We start from the raw sequence: 20,418 nt of genomic DNA, 5'->3' as shown, positions 1-20,418 counted from the left end.
GTTTGGCTTTAGCAGCGGCTCGGGTAACTCCAGAGATCTTCAGCCTGCCCCAATGCTTCCCCTTAGCTTACAGGCATCCTTGCCAGCAGAGGTCTCCTGCCCTTCCTAGGATCCCGGGTCTGCACTCCGCGTGGCCCATATTCCTGCTCCAGACTCTCAGACTTGCTTCACGTGGAAGGAGGAGGGCCTCGGTATCCCGAGCTGAGCCCGGCCCAAGGACAGCCAGGGAAAGAGCCTGATCCTGGGTTGCAGATACGGAGGCAAACCACCTTAGGGAGCCCCAGTGGCAGCGAAGGGGTTAGGCGCTGCTGCGCTCCTGCCTGACTCACCCTCCCAGCTCTAACCACTGTGGGCTATTTTTGCCAGAGAGGGGCCCCAGGCTTCCCAGCCGCCCCCCGCCCCTGCCAGACCGCAGCCCAAGGCACCGCTGGCCCCGCGCGCCCAAGGCTGGCACGTTGACTCAGAGACAGGCCCCCCGGGGAAGCAGGGCCACGGGGCTGAAACCCACAGCCCCAGTCATCGCTTCCTTGGTACTGGCCATGTAGCTCTGCTGGGCAGCCAGCCTGCAGTCTGTGTGGCTGCAGGTCCTGCCCCGTGCTGCAGGGGGCATTGCTGTCTAGGGGGCGAAGCTGTCTGAGGGAGATTAATGACTTTCATCTGGTAGGAAATGTATTAATCACCTTCCTGTGCCAGGCCTCAAGCAGGCTAGGGAGGTGAAAGCGCCATGGTCCTGACACTGGACAGCTGTGACCACGGAGGTTGCTTGCTCCCCTCTGCTGTCCTACCTTGGGGGGAGAGGGGAGTATAGGAGAAGGAGCCCTAGAGCTCTTGCCCCTCCTTCCTGTTTAGGGGCCAAGAACCAAACCGTGTATGGCTTTTGAGGCCACCAGAATCTGCACCCTGACTCAGTAGCTTTTGTCCTTACACCTGGATTCGGTGATCCTCACCAGTGTCCTTGTCCTTCTCCCTGGATGTCAGCCTGGAAGTTTACCTAGGGCCCTGGAAGGGGGGACGAGGTCTCCTATGCCCCTCTTCTCCCACAGGGGGACCTCTTGGACGCTCGTATTTCTCCATGTGTCTCCAGTTTCAGACTGTTCCTTCTTATTCTACCCTTGTTGGGCTGCCGTATAGCCAGGTGCCAAGGAAGGGCCAGGGTCAGAACTACTGCCACAGATTCCAACTTCTTGGTGACCCCAGGGCTCCCCAAGCTGGCCTATCCCAAGTCCAAGGACCCATACTCCTGTTCCCTCTCCCTGCAGAAGCCCAGCTCTGGGACATGAGGCCACAGGCAGGCAGACTGGGTGGCCTGAGCTGGCCCCCAGTGCCCTTGGCCCGACCGGCTGGCCTGAGCACTGACCCGCAGGCGGCTGGAGGGTGGTGTGGCAGGCGGGGCCTGGAGAGGGCTGCGGGTACACACCCATTGCCTAATACCCCAAGCACGCGGCCAGCTCCAGGAAAGGAGAGGGGCGGGAACCAGAGGGACCTTGACAAGGGTTGGGGCCATGACAGCAGGGGGAAAGTGAGGGACTGTCATCGCTTCAGGGAGGGAAATGGGAGCAAACTGATCCCCCTTCCCCTCAATGGGAAGGGTAGGGGGCTGCCTTCCCATCATGGGGATGGACGCACCGAGAGCAATCTGAGAAGAACACTGGGGCCCTATAGGGCGGGGGTCAAAGAAAAGGGAGATTGGGGGATCGAGCAACTGAGGCGTCGGCTAAAGCTGAGTACAGTCTCGAAAGCCTCCTCCTCTTCCTCCCCCTCCTCCCCCCACCCCGTGTTTGCCTTGGCCCAGGGTCCCGGGTGACTCATCTATTGCTGAGCCGCTGATAGGGGCGGCCAGGCCCGGGGAACCCAAATTATAGGCCCTGGAGGGATGGATGCGCCCGCGGCGGCGGTGAGCTCAGCTGCGCTGCCCACCCTCCGCCTCTCACGCCTTCTGCTGCAACACCGTAGGCCACCACCCGGAGGCACCAGAGGTTCCGCAGCCCGACTACGCTGGACTCCCGAGAACCCCCCCCCCACACACACACCCAAGCTATCTGTGAGATTACCCTCGACAGAACTTTGCCCCCTTCTCTACCAGGGACTGATGCCTTCCCAGCCCAAGGAGACAGTGCCACCTGCTGGTGCTTCAAAGGAAGGTAGGCTCCTCTGCCAATAACTCTCAGCCCTGGCCCCCTGCTTCCTCCCCAGACCCCATCTAGGTAAAGCCTCTCTCCCCTCTGACATATCGCTCTCATTTCTATTTCAACGGGGGCGGTGGCTTGCTCCTAATTTTCTACTTTAAGTCTTTAAAGTTATCCATGGTCAAAAGTGATACAAAGAAAAATAAAGCAGGGTAAAGGAGATAGGTAGTGGAATTAACATTTTATACAGGGGGAGGAAAAGGGAAGCAACAAATTCATGGAGATAGCTGAGGAAGGGCATTCCAGAAGACAGAAAAGCAGGTGCAAAGATCTTGGGACAGACACTTAATTGGTACGTTCAAGGAATTAGCAAGGAGGCCGGTGTGGCTGGAGGGAGGAACCCACAGGGGAGAGAGTGGTAGGCAATGAAGTTAGAGGACAAGGAAGGAGCAAGGTCAGATTATATAGAGCCTTGTAGGCAAAAATAAAGATTTTGCCTTTTCCTTTGAGTGAGATAGGGAATCACTGGAAAATTCTGAGCAGAGAATGAAACGATCTTACTTTGTTTTAGAAAGAATGGCTCTGTGGAAAATAGACTATGGGGCCCAAGGACTGGGGCAGGGAGAGCTGTTAGGAGGTTATTGCAATAGTACAGGAGAGAGATATGATGGTGGCTCTGACCAGTGTTGTAGAAGTGGAATGGTAAGAATGGATCCGATTCTACATATATTTTGAAGACAGAAGGGCAAGACTGTTTTCTTTTCTTTTTTTTACTGATTTGACACAGATTATAAGAAAACAGATGAGTCAAGGATGGCTCTAAGATTCTTGTCCTGAGCGACTGAAAGGATGGAGTTGCGATTTACTGGGATGGGGATGACTGAAAAAAGAGCAGGTGCAAGGGAAGAACTGGAAGTTCAGTTTTGGACATTGTACATTTTGAGGTGTTTATTCAAGTGTTAGATATGCAAGTCCAGAGTTCAGGGCCAGAGATAAAAGTAGGGAGCATGAGACTGGATAGTTCACCAAAGGAGTGAGTGTAGACTGAGAAGAAGCTCCAGATTGAACTGGGGTGCAGTTCAATGAGTTATGTAGAAATTGGGTACAAAGGTGGAACCAGATAAAGAGACTGAGCAGCCAGGGAGGTAGGAACGGTGCTCCAGAAATTGAGAGAGAATATTTCAAGGAGGAAGTGTTCAACTTTGTCTGCTATTCCTAAAAAGTTTGTTAGGATGAGAACTGAGATTTGACTGTAGAGCAAAACGGAGGTCATGGATGATTTTTATAAGGAAATGTAGTGGGTTAGAAGGTGTGATTAGGGTGGTGGAAAGACAGAATAAAGAAAAGAAACCGGCATTGGTGATTAAAGCAACGCTTTTGAGTTCTGCAGTAAAAGACAGCAGAGAGGGGATTCCCTGGTGGCGCAGTGGTTAAGAATCTGCCTGCCAATGCAGGGGACACAGGTTCCAGCCCTGGTCCGGGAAGATCCCACATGTCGCGGAGCAACGAAGCCTGTGCGCCACAGCTACTGAGCCCACGTGCCACAACTACTGAAGCCCGTGCTCTGCAGCAAGAGAAGCCACTGCAATGAGAAGCCCGCACGCCACAATGAGGAGTAACCCCCGCTCTCCACAACTAGAGAAAGCCCTTGCACGGCAATGAAGACCCAATGCAGCCAAAAATAAATTTATATATATATATATATATATATATATATATATAAAGACAGCAGAGAAATGGGGCAACGTTGGGTGGTAATGTGAAGTCAAACAAAGTTCTGGGGTTTTTTAGATGGGAGACATTACAGCATATTTGTATGCTGATGGGTATGATCCAGTAGCTAGGTAAACCGATGACGCAGGAAAGAAGGAGAGGACGATTGATAGAGCGACGATTTGATCTAAATAGGAATTTGGGCCAGGTCATACAGAGTGTGACCAGACCTAGAGCCCTCCCACTCTTCCCCACTATTCCTGGTGGGTGGAATGGTGGAACAAAGGATACTGAATCCTTCTTTCCTCTCTTCCCACCTCTGCTTGTCACCAGTGGCCACAGACAGGACTGCCCTGTCTTCGAGCCCAGCTCCCTCCTCCATGATGTTTTATCAACCCACCAAGCCAAAAGATGTGACCCAGGCCCCAGTGGGAAGAAAATCCTAAGGGACAAAGGACAGGCTGCCCATGGTACACTGTCTATTTACTTGAGCCATCTGTGCTGGGTGGCCTCTGCAGAGGCCACTGGCTTTTAGACCCGTGGAAGATGCTGGGCCAGTACACCTTGTCCCTCAGGGGCAAATCCTTGGAGGGGACAAGCATGCTGGACTGGGCAAAGGGCCTGGAAAATACATTCCCCTCAAAAATAACCTCCATCAGGCTTCATTTGTGTTAATATGCATCTCTTTTAAAATGCAAGTGCCCCAGGAAGATTAATTAAACTTATCAAGCATTTATTTCTTAGAGTGATTTCCCTGCATTGGAGGGGAAGCCTGATCACTTCTGGGACTTGGAACACTTTAGGATCAGGCCTGGGTATATTGCTCAGTCAAAAAGCATCCGAAAGGCAGAGGAGAGGGAAAAGAGAGGATCAAAAAGGGAGGCAATCAGCTCGGTGCTTTGTGACCACCTAGAGTTGTGGGGTAGGGAGGGTGGGAGGGAGACGCAAGAGGGAGGAGATAAGGGTATATAGGTATATGTATAGCTGATTCACTTTGTTATAAAGCAGAAACTAACACAACACTGTAAAGCAATTATACTCCAATAAAGATGTTAAAAAAAAAAAAAAGGGAGCGACTTCCCTGGTGTTCCAGTGGTTAAGACTCCACGCTCCACATGTAGGGGCCCAGGTTCGATCCCTAGTCAGGGAACTAGATCCCACATGCTGCAACTAAGACCTGGTACAGCCAAACAAATAAATAATTTTTTTAAAAAAAAAAAGGAGAGGCAGGAAGATCCTAAAGACCATTTTTCTTTATCTGCCAATTTCAGGAAGAGCTCCCAGCCTGCTATTGCTGCACAGTCACAAGCAGCCAGTAAGGTGGAAAGAGCATGCATGGGCTTTGAGTCAAAACAGTCTGGGTTTTAACCTGGCTCTACCGTTTATTCCCTCGTTAGCTGTGTGGCCCTTGGATAACTGCCCAATGTAGTTTTTCCTCGGTAAAATGGAGAGACAGGAGAGACCTAAAGGAGGAGATCCTCCGTCTTCCAGGGGCCACCTGTGTGTGGTGGTGGGGCATGAGAACCAGGCTGGCAGTGCCCCCTATGCCCCATATAGGGAACAGCTGCCACTTCTTCGATAGGAGGCAGAGGTGGCCTTGAGGCTGAGATGGAGTCCTAGGAGGAGGGACTCCCAGGACTCGTAGAGATGGTCGCAGGTGCTCTAGGTAACCTGGCACGGTGAGAGTGAAGAGAGCCAGAGTTTGGGGGGGAGAAGACAGAAACCTGGCAGAAAAATTCAGAAAGAAGCAGAAACTTGGAGACACAAGTTCCCTCTTCTGGGTTCAGTTTAGCCAGCAGCCCTTCTCTTCCCAGCCCCTCCATGTACACCCCTGACATCTGCTCCACTGCCCTTTCTTTCTGAGCCTAGTCCTTAGAGACACTGCCACTCATCCATCTTGATACCACCTTGGTTACAGGCATAGTCCCCCTCCCCCAGTGACATGCACAGGCTGACACATGCCACAGGGTGACACACTATAGGATGGCATGAGGTACGCCGGGTGAGAGTGACACACCTATGCATATTTAATCGCCCACTCAACCGCCCACCTCCGCACACAGTTCCAGACACTCTTTGTTCCTCGGCCAACCTTCTGGGTCTCTCCTGACGTAGCTGCCACCTCCTTCCCGACACCTAGGAGATGATGCACTGCCCCAGGTGGTGACAAGACGACTAGATGACCCTTTCTGTCCTGAGCTAAGTTCCAAGATTCCTGGGAAAGGCTCCTCACATCCCTCTTCTGAACATGGATTTTCTGTGCACAAGGACACCCGTGAGTGTGCGCTCTCAGAACACACTCACACATATTCTCACCCGGAGTCTCATTTGCACTGTCCCACTTTAGCGCGCACACACGCAGCCACTTGTGCACTCCTTCCAGCCCACCTCACAAGCACAGACTGCCGCTGCCTCAGGTCCCTCTCCATGGTGGGGCTCTGTGTGGTCAGCGCATCCCCCAACCCACCCCTGGGACTTCCCTGACCACAGCCCCAGCCCCACCCCAGTCTCCCCCCTTTTCCTTCCCTGTCCAGCCGTCGGGGGGTCCTGGGAGGGGAGGTATCTCCCCAGAGTCGCTGCCCAGAACCACAGCTTTCCTTCTTCCACTCAGGATGGGGGAGAGAGGAGACGCCGGCGGGGACCGGGGTGACGTCGAGGGGACAGCCCCACAGCAGGCAGCGAAGCGGTTGAGCTCCCGGCAGTTTGTGCCCGCAGCACACTGGTCGCCGCGCCCCCTGGCGGACGCTGGTCCCCGACGGGCTCCGGACGCGGAGAGGAGTGAGGCGGGCGCGCGTGGGAGGGCGTCCCAAGGGGAGGGGTCGGCGGCCAGTGCAGGTCCGGAGGCGGGAGCCACCGGGTAGGGGGCGGGGGTGAGCCCCGACGGCCAGCCCGTCAGCTCTCGGGTCAGACGGGCGGGAGCCACGGCCCCGCTCGCTGCCCATTGTCTGCGCCCCTGACCGGTGTGCCCTGGTGCCACAGTGCGGCCCGGCGGGGCAGCCTCCTATCGTCACTTCAGCCAGCGCCACAACTATAAGAGGCGGTGCCGCCCGCCGTGGCTGCCTCAGCCCACCAGCTGGGACCGCGAGCCATGCAGCCCGTCGCCCGCCCCCGGGGCTGTTAGAGCCAGACTGCGGACTCTCGCCACAGCCGCCACTGCCGCGTCCAGTCCCACCGCCGCGGGCAGCAGCCAAAGCCGCCCCAACTGCAGCACAGAGCGGGCAAGGCCGGGCAGGCCATGGGGCACTGGGCGCTGCTGCCTGGCTGGGTTTCCGCTACGCTGTTGCTGGCGCTGGCCGCTCTGCCTGCAGCCCTGGCCGCCAACAGCAGTGGCCGATGGTGGTAAGTGAGCTGGTGCGGGGTCGCCACTTGTCTCGGGGCACAGAGCCAGGGGCCAGCCCCATCCAGCTCCCACGCTCTGGGATCCGTCCGCAGACAGGCTCTCTCCAGCGCTCTGACTTCCCTTTGAGACACCGAGGGGCGCTCTGGGGCGGAGCTGCTCCAGAGGATCCAGCTCTGCTTAAGTGGGGTGAATGGTCCGCCCGGTGGCCCACGATACTCCAGCCAGGGAGCCCACTCCCATCTAGCACCGCCCTTCTTCCAAGAGCCCCAAACCGAGCCTCACAGCGGTAGTCACACCACAGGTTTCCCAGCCTCGGGAGAGAAAGGGCAGGCGTGCACTCAGAAAGAAGCCAAGTAGAGGGTGGAACTCCCAAGCATTTCACGCCTTGGGTGGGCATGGATGGCAGGCCAGGGTTTGCTCACCAGGCTGCCCGGAAGCAGGCTCTGAGAACCAAGGTGAATATCTAGTCTCCGGTTCTCCGTGCCTCTGCTGTCCAGCTCCGGGCGCAGGGCCCCCGAGCAGCCCTAAGATCCCTGGGAACACAAAACTCTGGACGCCAAGTCCTTTCAAACTAGTGAGCCTGGGAGCGCGGAACTGTTACCTTGCTATTGATCCCGCCGCTCTCGCCAGCAAATAGCTCCAGGAAGAGGACAGGGTGGGCATGACCTTTCTGGTTAGGGTGCAGGTCCCCTTCCAGAGCTTGAGCTCCTATCGTGCGTCTCACCAGGGGCATCGTGAACGTAGCCTCCTCCACGAACCTGCTGACCGACTCCAAGAGCCTGCAACTGGTACTCGAGCCCAGTCTGCAGCTGCTGAGCCGCAAACAGCGGCGGCTGATCCGCCAGAACCCGGGGATCCTGCACAGTGTGAGCGGGGGGCTGCAGAGCGCTGTGCGAGAGTGCAAGTGGCAGTTCCGGAACCGCCGCTGGAACTGTCCCACAGCTTCGGGGCCCCACCTCTTCGGCAAGATCGTCAACCGAGGTGGGTACCCAGGAAGGTGACGCTTCCTGGACCAGGGGAACGCACGGTCACCCCCAGGGCAGGGGCGGGCAAGTGCAGGGAAGATGTCCGGGGCACCTGCAGGGTCACACGATCCACCCGCCAAGAGCTTCATGCCAGCACTAGCTCTGGGCCAGACTCGTTCTACCAGGGGCTTTCAAGCCGTGCACCTCGGGCACGAAGCTAACTTTTCTGAGCCACTGCCCCAGAGAAAGGGAGTTCCGAGTCGTGGACGCTGGCTGGCCACTGCTGTCCCTCAGCCCCTCTCAAAGCTGGTCTCTGCGGGCGTCTCTTACCTCCAGCCCAGCAAGTCTTGCATCGCTGACGAGGGCCGGGCCGAAAGTTTGGGCTGCGGAGAGGTCTTGGCGGTGCAGAATTCCTCCACTCCCCTCTTTCCGGCTTTTCTCTCTGGGGCTGCCCCACTTCCACCGAGAAGCCAGAATGCTCCCTGAGTCTCAGTAACGTGTGATTACAAGCGTGGCCGTGGTTGCGTGCCCACGCACTTGCTTTCTCCGTGAGACCAGCTTCCCAACACAGCCCGTCGCCGGGCTTTCAGGAATCTAAGGAAGGATTTGGGGCGTGGGACTCAAGGGTCCCAAGCCCTCCACTGAAGGTGCCTGCTGCCCCCCCGCGTGCCCCCTAGCTGATCCCCGCTCCCTTCCCCAACAGGCTGTCGGGAAACAGCATTTATCTTTGCCATCACCTCGGCCGGGGTCACCCATTCGGTGGCGCGCTCCTGCTCGGAGGGCTCCATCGAGTCCTGCACGTGCGACTACCGGCGGCGCGGTCCTGGGGGCCCCGATTGGCACTGGGGAGGCTGCAGCGACAACATCGACTTCGGCCGCCTCTTTGGCCGGGAGTTTGTGGACTCCGGGGAGAAGGGGCGGGACCTGCGCTTCCTCATGAACCTTCACAACAACGAGGCGGGCCGCACGGTGAGCGGGCTTGAGGGTCACCGCACCCGAAACGGAATGGCAGGGTTCTCGGAGTCCCTCGCAGAGGCTAACCTCGAACTTGGGAAGTAACGGTCGGTGATAAGGTCATGGGGTAGGGTAAGGAGCCAGGCGAGGGCGTCCGGAGAGCGCGGAGGCTTGGAAGGAAGCCAGAGAATGAAAGAGACAGTGGCTGACAACTGAGAGGTTAGAAGTCATGTAACCCATAGACTGTATTGCCTACAGCCCCTCCACTGTACAGGTTCAAAAAACCAGGTTGAGAGGCAGAGACAGATTCGCCGGGTGGAGCAGAGTTGGGCTTAGTGTCCAAATCTCTGCGGGACATTTCGCGCCTCCCTTCCTCTGTGCGCGGCTAGGCCTGGGCCTTTGCTGAGGTTCCGGCGACGTCCGGGAGGGGGCGGTATCTGGGAAGGTGGCCCTGACTCTGACAGTGCCCTGGAACACCCTTTCTTCTCCGTTTCCCCCAGACCGTGTTCTCCGAGATGCGCCAGGAGTGCAAGTGCCACGGGATGTCCGGCTCGTGCACGGTGCGCACGTGCTGGATGCGGCTGCCCACGCTGCGCGCCGTGGGCGACGTGCTGCGGGACCGCTTCGACGGCGCCTCGCGCGTCCTGTACGGCAATCGCGGCAACAACCGCGCCTCGCGGGCGGAACTGCTGCGCCTCGAGCCCGAGGACCCCGCTCACAAGCCTCCCTCCCCCCACGATCTCGTCTACTTCGAGAAATCGCCCAACTTCTGCACATACAGCGGACGCCTGGGTACAGCGGGCACGGCAGGGCGCGCCTGCAACAGCTCGTCGCCCGCGCTGGACGGCTGCGAGCTGCTCTGCTGTGGCCGGGGCCACCGCACGCGCACGCAGCGCGTCACCGAGCGCTGCAACTGCACCTTCCACTGGTGCTGCCACGTCAGCTGCCGCAACTGCACGCACACTCGCGTACTGCACGAGTGCCTGTGAGGCGCTGCGCGGACTCATCCCTAGGAGCGTTCTCGTCAAGCCCACCCCCAAACAGATTCGCTGGCACCTAAGACCCCGATCCTCGCCCACCCAGCCCCTTCAGCCACACTCCGCGACTCCTACGTATCCGATCATTTCTCCCACCTGCTCCTACCTGGGGATTCCTGAAACCACTTGCCTGGGGCGGCATGAACCCTCTTGCCATCCTGACTGACCTGCCCCGGACCTACCTCCCTCCACCTCCGCGGGAGACCCCTTGTTGCACTGCCCCTGCTTGGCCAGGAGGTGGGAGAAGGATTCGTCCCCTCCTCCATCAGCGTCAGCTCCTGACGTGTAGCTCTGTCTCCTCCACCGCGCCAGCAACCTGCCTGCCTCTCTCCCTCTCCTTTATCCTCCGTTTTTTCCAGGTCCCCACATGCCCTTCCCATTCTCCTGCCAAGGGTGCAGACCCTGAACACACACCTGAGCATCAGGGCCTTTGTCCTCCCCACCTACAGCTGAAGCGGGAGGTTCCAGGGTGAAAGGGCAGCTGTGGTGATGTGGAACATGAGGCTGGGGGACCCCGCAGAAATATCCCCATTCTTCCAGCCTCTGTCGTGGAGCCATTGAACAGCTGCCAGCCATGCCTCCCTCAGCCACCTCCTACCCCCTTCCTGTCCTGCCTCCTCATCAGTGTGTAAATAATTTGCACTGAAACGTGGATAAAAAGCCACAAGTTTGGTTGTTGTAAATAAAACTATTTATTGTGCTGGGTTCCAGCCTGGTTTGCAGAGACCACCTCCACCCAACCCAATCCTCTCCATTCTTCTCTCCTTTTGCCCTCCAGCCTTTTGTGACCCCTCTTTTCCTCTCCCCAATTTCTCAAAGATGCCTTTGCATACCGGAATCAGTATTTCCTTCCACTGTAGCTATTAGTGGCTCCTCGCCCCCACCCATGTAGTATCTTCCTCTGCAGAATAAAATCTCTATTTTTATCAATGACTTGGTGGCTTTTCCTTGAATCCAGAACACACTATTGCTTACCTCCTTTAAACAAATAAGATACATTGATGGGGAACTGGTTTCCTGACCCTGAAAGAGGACTCTGAGATCCTGTCCCTTGGATGGCCCTGATGAGGTCGCTGGGGATCCAGATCTCCAGAAGAACCCGGTCAGGAGTCAAAAGATGCTGCAGGGTCCTTCTTCCTCTTTGAACACCAACTGGCTCTGTGATATCAGGCAAGTCCATAACTCCCTCAGTTTCTTCCCTTGCGGAGAGGGGATGAAACAAACAAACTTGGAGCCTGCCTTTCCTATGTAGATGAGCTGTTGTGAAAATCGCTCTAACTGAGTGATGGCTATGATGGTGTTCTGAAAAGAAACCAAAGAAGAAAGAGAAACCCCAAACAGAAGGGGTGCTGCTGCTCCTGGTGTAGAGCTTTCGGTCCCCAAAGCCTATCTGGGCCAGCTGTGGTCAGGGTGTTGGGCAATGGGGAAGCCACTCCCCTTCCCAAGACAAGGAAATGCCACATTAGGATGCCAGCTTCCAAACCTTGGGCTACGTAGGATCCAGGTAACAGGTGATAGGCTCTATGCCTGGACCCAAAAGCTCAGAGATGATGATGGGGGAGAAGAAAGGAGCAGGAGGGTTAGAACTCAAATAGAGGCTAGTCGTAAACCAGTGTAACTGAAAGGAAACCCAGGTGTGGTCCATAACCTAACCATGAAGCTAGCCATTTCCACAAAGAGCCCAAATGAGGATTGTTACTAACTACACCAATATGATACTTCTGTGTGCATTTCACCAGATTGGAGGGGAGTACTAATCCTGCCCACAGCCCGAAACCTACCTCTAACTCGAATCCACTCCCTTTCCCTAGGTCTAGGCCCACCCTTAGGCTTAACCTTACTTCAGACAAACACCAACTGCTTCCTAAGCTCTAATGCCTGTCCCTCATCCTAACACGTCCCCCTAGGGGAGGACCCAAAGAGCAGGGGGGAGCTATGAAGCACCGCACCCCCAAGGGCAACAACTGATCCCAGCCTACTAGAGAATTTCCCCCTCTCCCCGGGACTCTTGCTGTTGTTGCTGCCTCCCACCTCTCCCTGGGTGTGTGAACTCTGACCCCTGCTGGTCTTTGGGATATGTGTGGGGGTAGGGGAGTGGAGCCAGGAGCTGCTCAACCCTGCAATGACATCCCTTTCCCTTTCTCTCCATCCAGCAAGCTAGCATCAGCTCAGCTCTGATGGGCAGTTGAGGGGGAGGAATAGAAATCTTATTGATCCTGGGTAGAAGGCACCTGACAGGCCTTGGTTTCCAGTAAAGAACGCCCTGCAAAGAATGTCCAGTTTATAATCCAACGAGTTATTAGATCCCCCAGATCCCAAAGCACGAAGTTAATGGGCTGCCAGAGGCAGGAGGGGGGCTTGGGACCCTGCTAGACGATACCCAGATTCGGGGAGGAGCAGCAGGGTGGGGAGGCGAAGGGTTCACGGCTGTACCCAGCCACTCTTGCCTAATTTCTAACTCTAAAAACTAGAATCAGTATCTGCTTTCAGGCCTGGAAGCTGGGAGGCTCTGAGCTGAGCTGACACATAGGAGCTGGAAGAAGAGCAAGGGAAAAAGTGAATCCTGTTCTGGTCCCAACTAGACTTTCAAAAATTCCGTTCCTTTCTCAGCCTCAGTGGTTTTGTCTATTCAACGGGGATGGTTAATGGTACTTAGTCTTCTTCAGGAAGGTGATAAAGTTGAGATGCGATCATGTACGTGAAACCTCGTGTCATTTGAACACTTGCTGACACCTGTTCTGTGCCAGGCGTATATGCCAAATGCTGGGGATACGGTGATATATGAGCCATAGAGTCTGCCTGGAGAAGTTCACAGTCTGGCCAGGGAATCAAGCACGTCAAAAGATGTTGTCACGATAATGGGGGCAGCGCAGTGAGGGCTCAGTGAAGTGTAAAGCCCTCTGCACATGCGTGAAGTTTAAGGACAGACTCCCGTACTCAAGTCCTCAGCATGGAGGCCCTTTGCTTCCAGGCACTGGGACTTCAAGGGAGGGGGTAGGGAAGTACAGAATGGGGCTGGCCTTCAAGGGGGCGCGCAACGATAAAAAGGAAAAAAGCAAGTAAAAGGGCTGTAGGGTCTGCAAAGCACTACATAGGAGCTAATTATTTATTATGATCATCTGTGCCGTCCTCACACCGGGCAGGTAAATCCTGGGGAGGAAACAGCTGTGCCTAGAGAGAGGCCTCACAAAGGTCTTAGGGCCCAGAGCGGGCTGGGGGGGTCCCCATAGGCTGGTGCTATCAGGAATGGGCCTGATGCCCCAGCTAGCCCTACCTACCCAGGCTATCCTCCTGCCCACCTCTGATCTTCCGGTGGTATCTGAGACTGGCAGGGACCCCGGACACAGGGTCGTCCTCAGTGAGTGAGGGAGGCACTTGTCCTGAAATATCCTGGGCGGGGGGAGGGCGGAAAAGCTGAGAGGACTGAGCCTGCACAGTCCCCGGGGGGTCAGCAAGCTGGTACCACACACACCCTGCCACACGCACCCTGGAAAAATCCTGTCAGTGGGGCTGCAAATACCCCAGGGTCTAGCGCCCACCCCCCAACCTCAGGCTGGCTCAGTCCTCCTCTCCAGGCCAGAGGGAGAAAAATAACAAAATGAGGAGAAAATAAGCTGTTTGGCTGTGGTGTGAGCAGGAATATCCATGCAGAGCTGCCCACCACTCACCCTTACTCACTCTTTCCACACCCAGCCAGGGCGCCCAGCATGAGACAGACCACCCCCCTGCCCCCTCCCCCGTCTGGGCTAAAAGCAGACACTGGTGAGCGAGCAGCAGGTTATAAATACGCCCAGGGAACTGCCGCCAACTCGCTCCCTTGTCATCCCCTGGGAGGGTATAGGGTGGGGTAGCTCCTAGGGAGGAGCCAGGGCTGCCCTGTTCCCTGGGGCCCAGGAGGAAGTGGGGCTTCCAAGAGGCTACTGCTTTTTTTTTTTTTTTTTTTTTTTTGCCCTTTTCAAAGGGAAGGAGCCACTGCCACTTCATTTTTCCTGGACATTTTCTCATCTGCTCAGAGGTGGGGTCCCCAGCCTCCTTGGGCCATGGCTGGAAGCTCTGAACGAAAGGGCCCAAGTCCATTCACTGTGTGTCACGGTGGAGCCCGGCGCCACTGCTCCTCCTCACACCCGATACCAAAATTCATTCATTCACTCGACAGATATTAACAGAGGGCCTGCTGAATGCCCTGTGCACAAGCATGTCTCACATACAAGCATATGCCCGTGTATGTACACGCACACAGCAGCCCCTGCTCCCACGCACTCACACCAGCTCCAGCCCCTCCTACAGACTTCTTGGCTTTAACCTGGCAGCCTCATCAGGAAGGGTAAAGCTTCAGGCTCCTGGTCCTGGCTCGGAGCAGGTTGGGCAGGGGGAAGGGGGGACATTGAGAAGAGGGCCCCTAAACATTCCTGCTTCTACTACCTCCCTGATAAATGAGAGGGTCCTTTCTCTCCTCCCTGTCCAATCATCCTACCAATGTAGGTGCCACACAAGGAAGAAAGAGCCACTCTGTAGGATGCTGGGGGGCACCTGCCTGGGCTGCCAGAGCCTCCTGCTTCCCAGCCACTCGCCAAGTAGGTAGCAGGCTGGGCAAGAGGGGGCAGTGCCATCCTGGAGAGCTCCCAGCTCTCCCCCCACCAGAGCCAAACCCCTCCCTTTTCTATCCTCCCTATTAATCCTCGGAAGTGAAGGGGCCGGCCCTGGCAGACCCTCAGCCCTATTGTGGCCCCTCGCCCTCCTCGGCTGGCGTCTAATTAACTCCTCCTGCCCCCGGTTTTGTGCGCCCCCCTTACCCCACCTTGTCGGCCCCGCCCCTCCGCTCGGCCGGCTCCCCCCCACGGACATTCCAGCCCGGCCGGGCTGGTGTGCCAGGGCAACCAAGGCCGGACCGAGGCCTAATCCCCCCGCCGCCTGGCCCGGCTCGGGGAGCCCCACTCACCTCCCCGCTCTCTGGGGGCTGCCCGGCTCTGCTGTGGCGGAGACACACAATCGGGACAAAGGCGCAGCCCCCAGGGGGCTAACTCAGCCTTCACGCCCAGGTTGTGCGGCATTTGGGGAGTTTAATGAATTGTCCATCACGCCTTTCAGGGCCCGCCCGTCAGCCTGGATTAATCTTTGGAGCCCTGGTGGGGTAGGAGACACTAAGCCTGTATTTATTACTCTCCCATTGTCACTAATTGAGGTAATTATCTGTGACTCTGGCCTGGCCAACAATGCGGCATTCACTCCTGGGACCTCGATGGGCCTGGCTCCCACTCTCAGCACCAACCCTCCCTCCTCTCCTCTCCCAAACCCGCCAAGGGCTGAGTGGAGCCCTGGAGCATGATGGGAAAGTGGACAATGCCCCATAATGCTTCACCTCCCCACCAGTATGGAGTTGCAGCCAGGGAGAGGCCTGGTGCCTCCAAAGCAGGCGAGAAAATAGGGCAGCCTGTCTGGGGACAGGTTTGGCTGGCAGAGCCCTCAAGCCACAGAGGGGCATGTCTTGAGGTCTTTGGTTTTCTGGACTCTCCAACGCCCCATCTCTGGGTTTCTGGCGCCAGGGTCTCCCAGGGCCCTTCTGTGGATCCACCTTCATGTCCCTGTAGCCTCCAGAGCTCTAGGGTATTAGGAGGCCCCATCCCATGCCAGGTGTACTTTAGGGGGGTCCCAGGGCTGGCAGAGTAGTGTGGGTATGATGGGGGAGGCGGGGAGAAAGAATAGGAAAGGGCTCGAGCGGGAGCTCAGGGGAAGAGGAAGAGGAGCCATCCCAGGAAGGAGCATCCAGGGCTCACGCTAATGTGGCCATGCACTAACCTTGGGGAGAAACTTGGATTTGAAGGGGTGAACAGTGTCAAAGAGTAGATTTCACATGGAGATGGCCTCCCAGGTCAAGGGGATTGGCCGTGGGGAACAGGTGTGTGTGTGTGTCTGTGTGTGTGTAAAAGAGAGAGATAGAGAAAGATAGCAAAGGAAGATTTGGACAGGACTGGATGGTGAGCTCCTGGAGGGCAGAGACTGTGTCTTTGTCACTGTTGTTTTCCGAGAGCCTGACATTGTACCTGGCACATAGTAGATCCTGTCAGATGAATGGATGGGTGAGGCCTGTCCTTTCATTGGGGTTAAGATCTGTCGACTCTTCTCTTCCATAGCTGCACGCAGACTCTTCATTCTGCCTCAGGACTTGCTGAAAAGAAGTTCTGACCATCCCCGGACAGTTCTTGAATGGGCACTTCACCAGCTGCCTGTGTCAAGGACCTTGGCAGAACTCGGTGCTACAGTTGGAACAGCGCCACCTTGTGGTGCCTCTTGGGAGAGCTCCTGCGAGACCCCAGCAAAGGAAGCCGGGTCATCCCTCCCAGCAGGGGGATGGGGGCAGGGGGTGGTCACATCAGGCAGCAGCCACCCCTCCCCCTATATGTTGACCCTGAATTGCTGTGCCAGTGTTCCTGTGACACAGTTTTATCATTTGTTCCTTCCTTCTGCCAGCATTTGCTGAGAACCTGCTCCAGGCCAAGCTTGTAGGTGATATGGAGCTAAATCAAAGGCGCTACTCTTGAGTAACTCATGTTCCAGTGGGGAATTCTACAAAAACTCTCTGCCCCTCACCTCTCCGTCAATTCCTCTCACTAAAGCTCAAACGTTTTATCCTTGCTTCCCAGGGACACTTCATGATCTGTCTCCCACACATCATTCCAGGATCCCATCCCTCTGCAGCTCTGCCTTCCCCAGTGCCTTTGCTCCCAGTGAAATCTGTGTGCGTTCCCACCTCTCTACCTTCACCCACATCCTGGAATGAACCTCTTCCCCATCTCCCGCTGCTGAAATCCACCTCAAAGCTTCCTTCCTCTTGGAGCTCTTCTAATTTCCCTTGGCAAAGGGGCCCCGCCTCCTGAAGCACCTCCTTGGCAGGGCTTTCATTAACAGCACATACTGGCTGTTCCATGGGTGGTGATCTGTGTATGTTATTCATGTTCCTATTGGCTTCTAGATTTCTGAGGACATGGACTCTGTGTTTTGTTCATCTTGGCATCTCTTGCAACACTGAGCTAGGCACATCATATGCCCTCATTAAGATAGATGGATGGATGGATAGATGAATGAATGGATAGATGGATAAATGGATGGAAGGATGACATGAGTTTGGTGGATGAATGGATAAATGGATGCGTGGGATGTATAGATGGACGCGTGCGTTCACGGATACATGAATGAATGAACAAAAGGATGGATGCATGCATGCATAGATAGATGGATGGAGGAAGCAAGTCTTCTCTAAAAAAGATTCACAAAAGGCTATGTAGTACCAGGGGCTTCAAGGGAGGGAGGCTACCCCATGCCAGGACACACAGAGGAGAGAAGAGTGTCCAGGCCGAGACTTCCTTCACTAACAGGTGCACCCTCAGTGACTGGTCTCCCAGAGGCCTGGGTATATTCTGACTCCCCAGTAGTTATAGTTTGGGAGCTGTTCCTTCCGTCATGCTCACGTAGACCCTCTGGAATGTCTTCATCAGCATATATTATATTGTACCGCCTGCACGGTGATGACTCTGTAGTTTCCTCTTCCACATCCCGTACCCTGTCTCACACACACCCTAGATTTGTGAGCTCCCTGAAGATAGGTAACATGTCTGAGTCTCTTGTGTGTCCCTAGGGCCTGGCATACAGGTTTAATGGGTGTGTGAACAAATGAATAACTGAGTGAAAGCCGACTCTCTTCCCCACAGACACATTTTGCACACTACCAGTACTATTCATGTTCAGCCATCTTTGCTTGTCCTCTCCTCCTCACACACTTCCACACACGCCAGAGTTATGGCCTGGTTCTTTGTGTCATTACCCATTTGTGGCTGATCTAGGGAAGTCCCAGGGCTCTCCTGAAAGTCTGAAGGGGGAGGGGGCTCTTAGCTCCTATAAGGTCATATTAACTGGGACCCGTTCAGAAAAGGGCTTCCCTGAGAAGAACCTGGCTATTGGGAGGGTAGGAGCATCCTGTGCTAACCTGAGGGCTTCTGCCCCTACCTGACCACACCCTCCAGCTTTGCCTTTCCCTACTCCTGACCTGTGAGGCTGTCCCAAGGTGGGGGTGGGAGGAGAGAGGTAGTTGTGGCCTCTGTCTTGAGGCTGGCTGGCTGGCAGACACAGCCAGATTTAGAAGTCATTTTCACAGCAGGGAGTCTCCAGCCTTCCACCCACAGGGCCCTGCAGGGCCAGTCTGAGATATGGCTCACCAAGGGCTGGCCCTGAGACCTGCACTAGCTCCTCCTCTTCTCCTCTCTCTGCCTTTCTCCCCAGATCTTTAGCAGCTGGTGCTGATTCCACCCTTAGGCAAAGATAAATGGAGTCTTGGTGGGGGGGGGGGGCGGCTAGTGCACTGGCATCTTAACCACCCAAATGATCCCAGTACACCATTCACCCGTTCAAGGGGCTGTTTGTCTCCACCCCTCTTCTCTCCGCCTCTGCTGCCTGTTCCTCCTCTTCCCTTACCTCTACTTCTCTCTTCCCATCTCCTAGCCCGATACCCCAACACTAATGACATAGCCCTAGAGAGGAATAATAATCAGAGCTTAACACTTATGTGTCACTTACTGTGTACCAGGCATTGTTCTAAGTGCTTTACATATTGAATCATTTCATCCTCCCAACAAGCCTATGAAAAAGCACTATTAATAACCTCATTTTATAACTCAGGATACCAAGGCACAGAGAGGTTGAGTAATTGCCCAAGGTCACACAGCTAGTATGAGGTAGGTACAAGATTTAAACGCAGGCTGCCAGGTCCCAGAGTCCGTGTTCTGAACACAACACTACCATAGTTCTCTAACAATGATAGCAGTGTGGGTAAGCTCTTAGAAACTGGCCTCCTGTGTGCTCACCCTCAAAGAGGCCCAGGCAGCATAGTGGAGCCCACCTCCACAAGGCCAGCCCCTCCACTTTCCCATGCAGCTCACCTCTCCTGCCAGCCCCAGAGCCCTGGAGCCCCTGGGCTACAGCAAAATCCAGGCAGATGCTCTCACCACTGCCCTGGTCTTCCTCAGTCTTCCTCCTAGCCTGAAGTCCATCCTCTTCTCAGGCCCAGAGGTCGGAGGCACACACCCCTCAGCTGGAGCAGGCTCACCCCAGCCTGGCCTCAGTTTTCACTCCTGCCTTTATCTTCCACAACTCCTCTGAACGTATCCTCAACTCCGGGCAAACCAGACCATTTGATAATTTCGTAAACATACCCTGTTTCCCTATATCCATGCCTCTATTTTTGCTCTCCCCTCTACCTGCAACCCCTTTCCCCGAATTCTATCTCAGATGCCACCTCCTCCATGCAGGCTTTCCTGGTCTCATAAAATCCATACATTCTGCCTTGTTTGATTCCTTAGAGTACTTAACACCCGCTGCTCAATCTATCATTATTTGTGTGTTTTCCTCTTCACCCCATTGTCAGGCAGGTCTTACTCATCTCTTTCCTGGAGCCCAGCTTAGTGCCTGGTTCCCCTCAGGTGCTCAGTAAATGCTCAGTAGTTATAATCGGTAGAAGTTAGAATTGTAGGTGGAAGGGAGACAGAACTCAGGAACCTTTGATCTCTGCCCAAGGTGAACCCCAATTACTTTACTTCCTCCAGTAAGAGCTAACTTGAAACCTGGCAGTGTGGGTTCCAGGCAGCTTCTGGGATGGAAGGACCTTCCCGGGTGACTGACCAAGGTTCTCCATTTAGGTTCAAAGCCCAAAGAGGACACCCCCCACCCCGTGCCCCATTCCACAGAACCAAGGCCCGGCTTAGGGTCCAGTCCAGCGGCCTCCCTACCCTGCCCCCTCCCCGTCCTGCCCAGCCTCTCCTGGTGCGGGTGGGGAGTGACACTGAGATAATTGGAGACCAAAACTATACGCGGTTTGAGAGCGGGCCTGGGGATCTGAACGCTGAGCCTGAGTTGGAGTTGGCAGGACTCCGTGGGGTTGGGGGGCAGAGGCGGGGCCGAGGGCCGGGCCAGGACTCGGAGACTGAGTCTGAGCGAAGCCCCCGCGCCTGCCGAGCCGGCGGCTAAATTTACCCAGGCTGACTCAGCCCTTGCCCGGAATGGGGGGTGGGGGGAGGGCATCGGGGCAATGGGAAGAGCCAGCGGGGGTGGGGTGGGGGGCAAGGAACAGAGAGTCCGGCCTGGGGGAGACAGGGGTGGGCAGGGAGTTTCCATCCAGTAAAGGAGTCTCCTCCACCGCCCACCAGGCGGGAAGGAGCGCCGGAGCCCTGGGGAAGGGACACTATGGGGAGTGGGTCGGTGAAAGGAAGAAGATGCCAAGGCTGGACAAAGGGAAG

General features: G+C 55.8%; 1 protein-coding gene across 1 annotated transcript; it reads left to right on the top strand.

Moving 5' to 3' along the window:
• The first annotated feature begins 7,074 nt into the window (after positions 1 to 7,074).
• Positions 7,075 to 10,087, top strand: WNT1 (Wnt family member 1). Its single transcript, XM_060166401.1, has 4 exons — positions 7,075 to 7,178; positions 7,907 to 8,160; positions 8,848 to 9,113; positions 9,599 to 10,087. The coding sequence occupies exons 1-4, from the start codon at positions 7,075 to 7,077 to the stop codon at positions 10,085 to 10,087; spliced, it is 1,113 nt and encodes a 370-aa protein (XP_060022384.1).
• Positions 10,088 to 20,418: the final 10,331 nt, after the last annotated feature.

This window comes from Lagenorhynchus albirostris, chromosome 11 (genome assembly GCF_949774975.1).
Source record: "Lagenorhynchus albirostris chromosome 11, mLagAlb1.1, whole genome shotgun sequence".
NCBI lineage: Eukaryota > Metazoa > Chordata > Mammalia > Artiodactyla > Delphinidae > Lagenorhynchus > Lagenorhynchus albirostris.
This window is presented reverse-complemented; position numbering and strand designations above follow the sequence as displayed.

Bases quoted from the DNA above. Each gene is read 5' to 3' on its own strand.
- WNT1 (XM_060166401.1), top strand. From the start codon at position 7,075: ATGGGGCACTGGGCGCTGCTGCCTGGCTGGGTTTCCGCTACGCTGTTG. The intron at 8,161-8,847 runs GTGGGTACCCAG...CTTCCCCAACAG, and splicing joins CGGCAAGATCGTCAACCGAG to GCTGTCGGGAAACAGCATTT. The intron at 9,114-9,598 runs GTGAGCGGGCTT...CGTTTCCCCCAG, and splicing joins ACAACGAGGCGGGCCGCACG to ACCGTGTTCTCCGAGATGCG.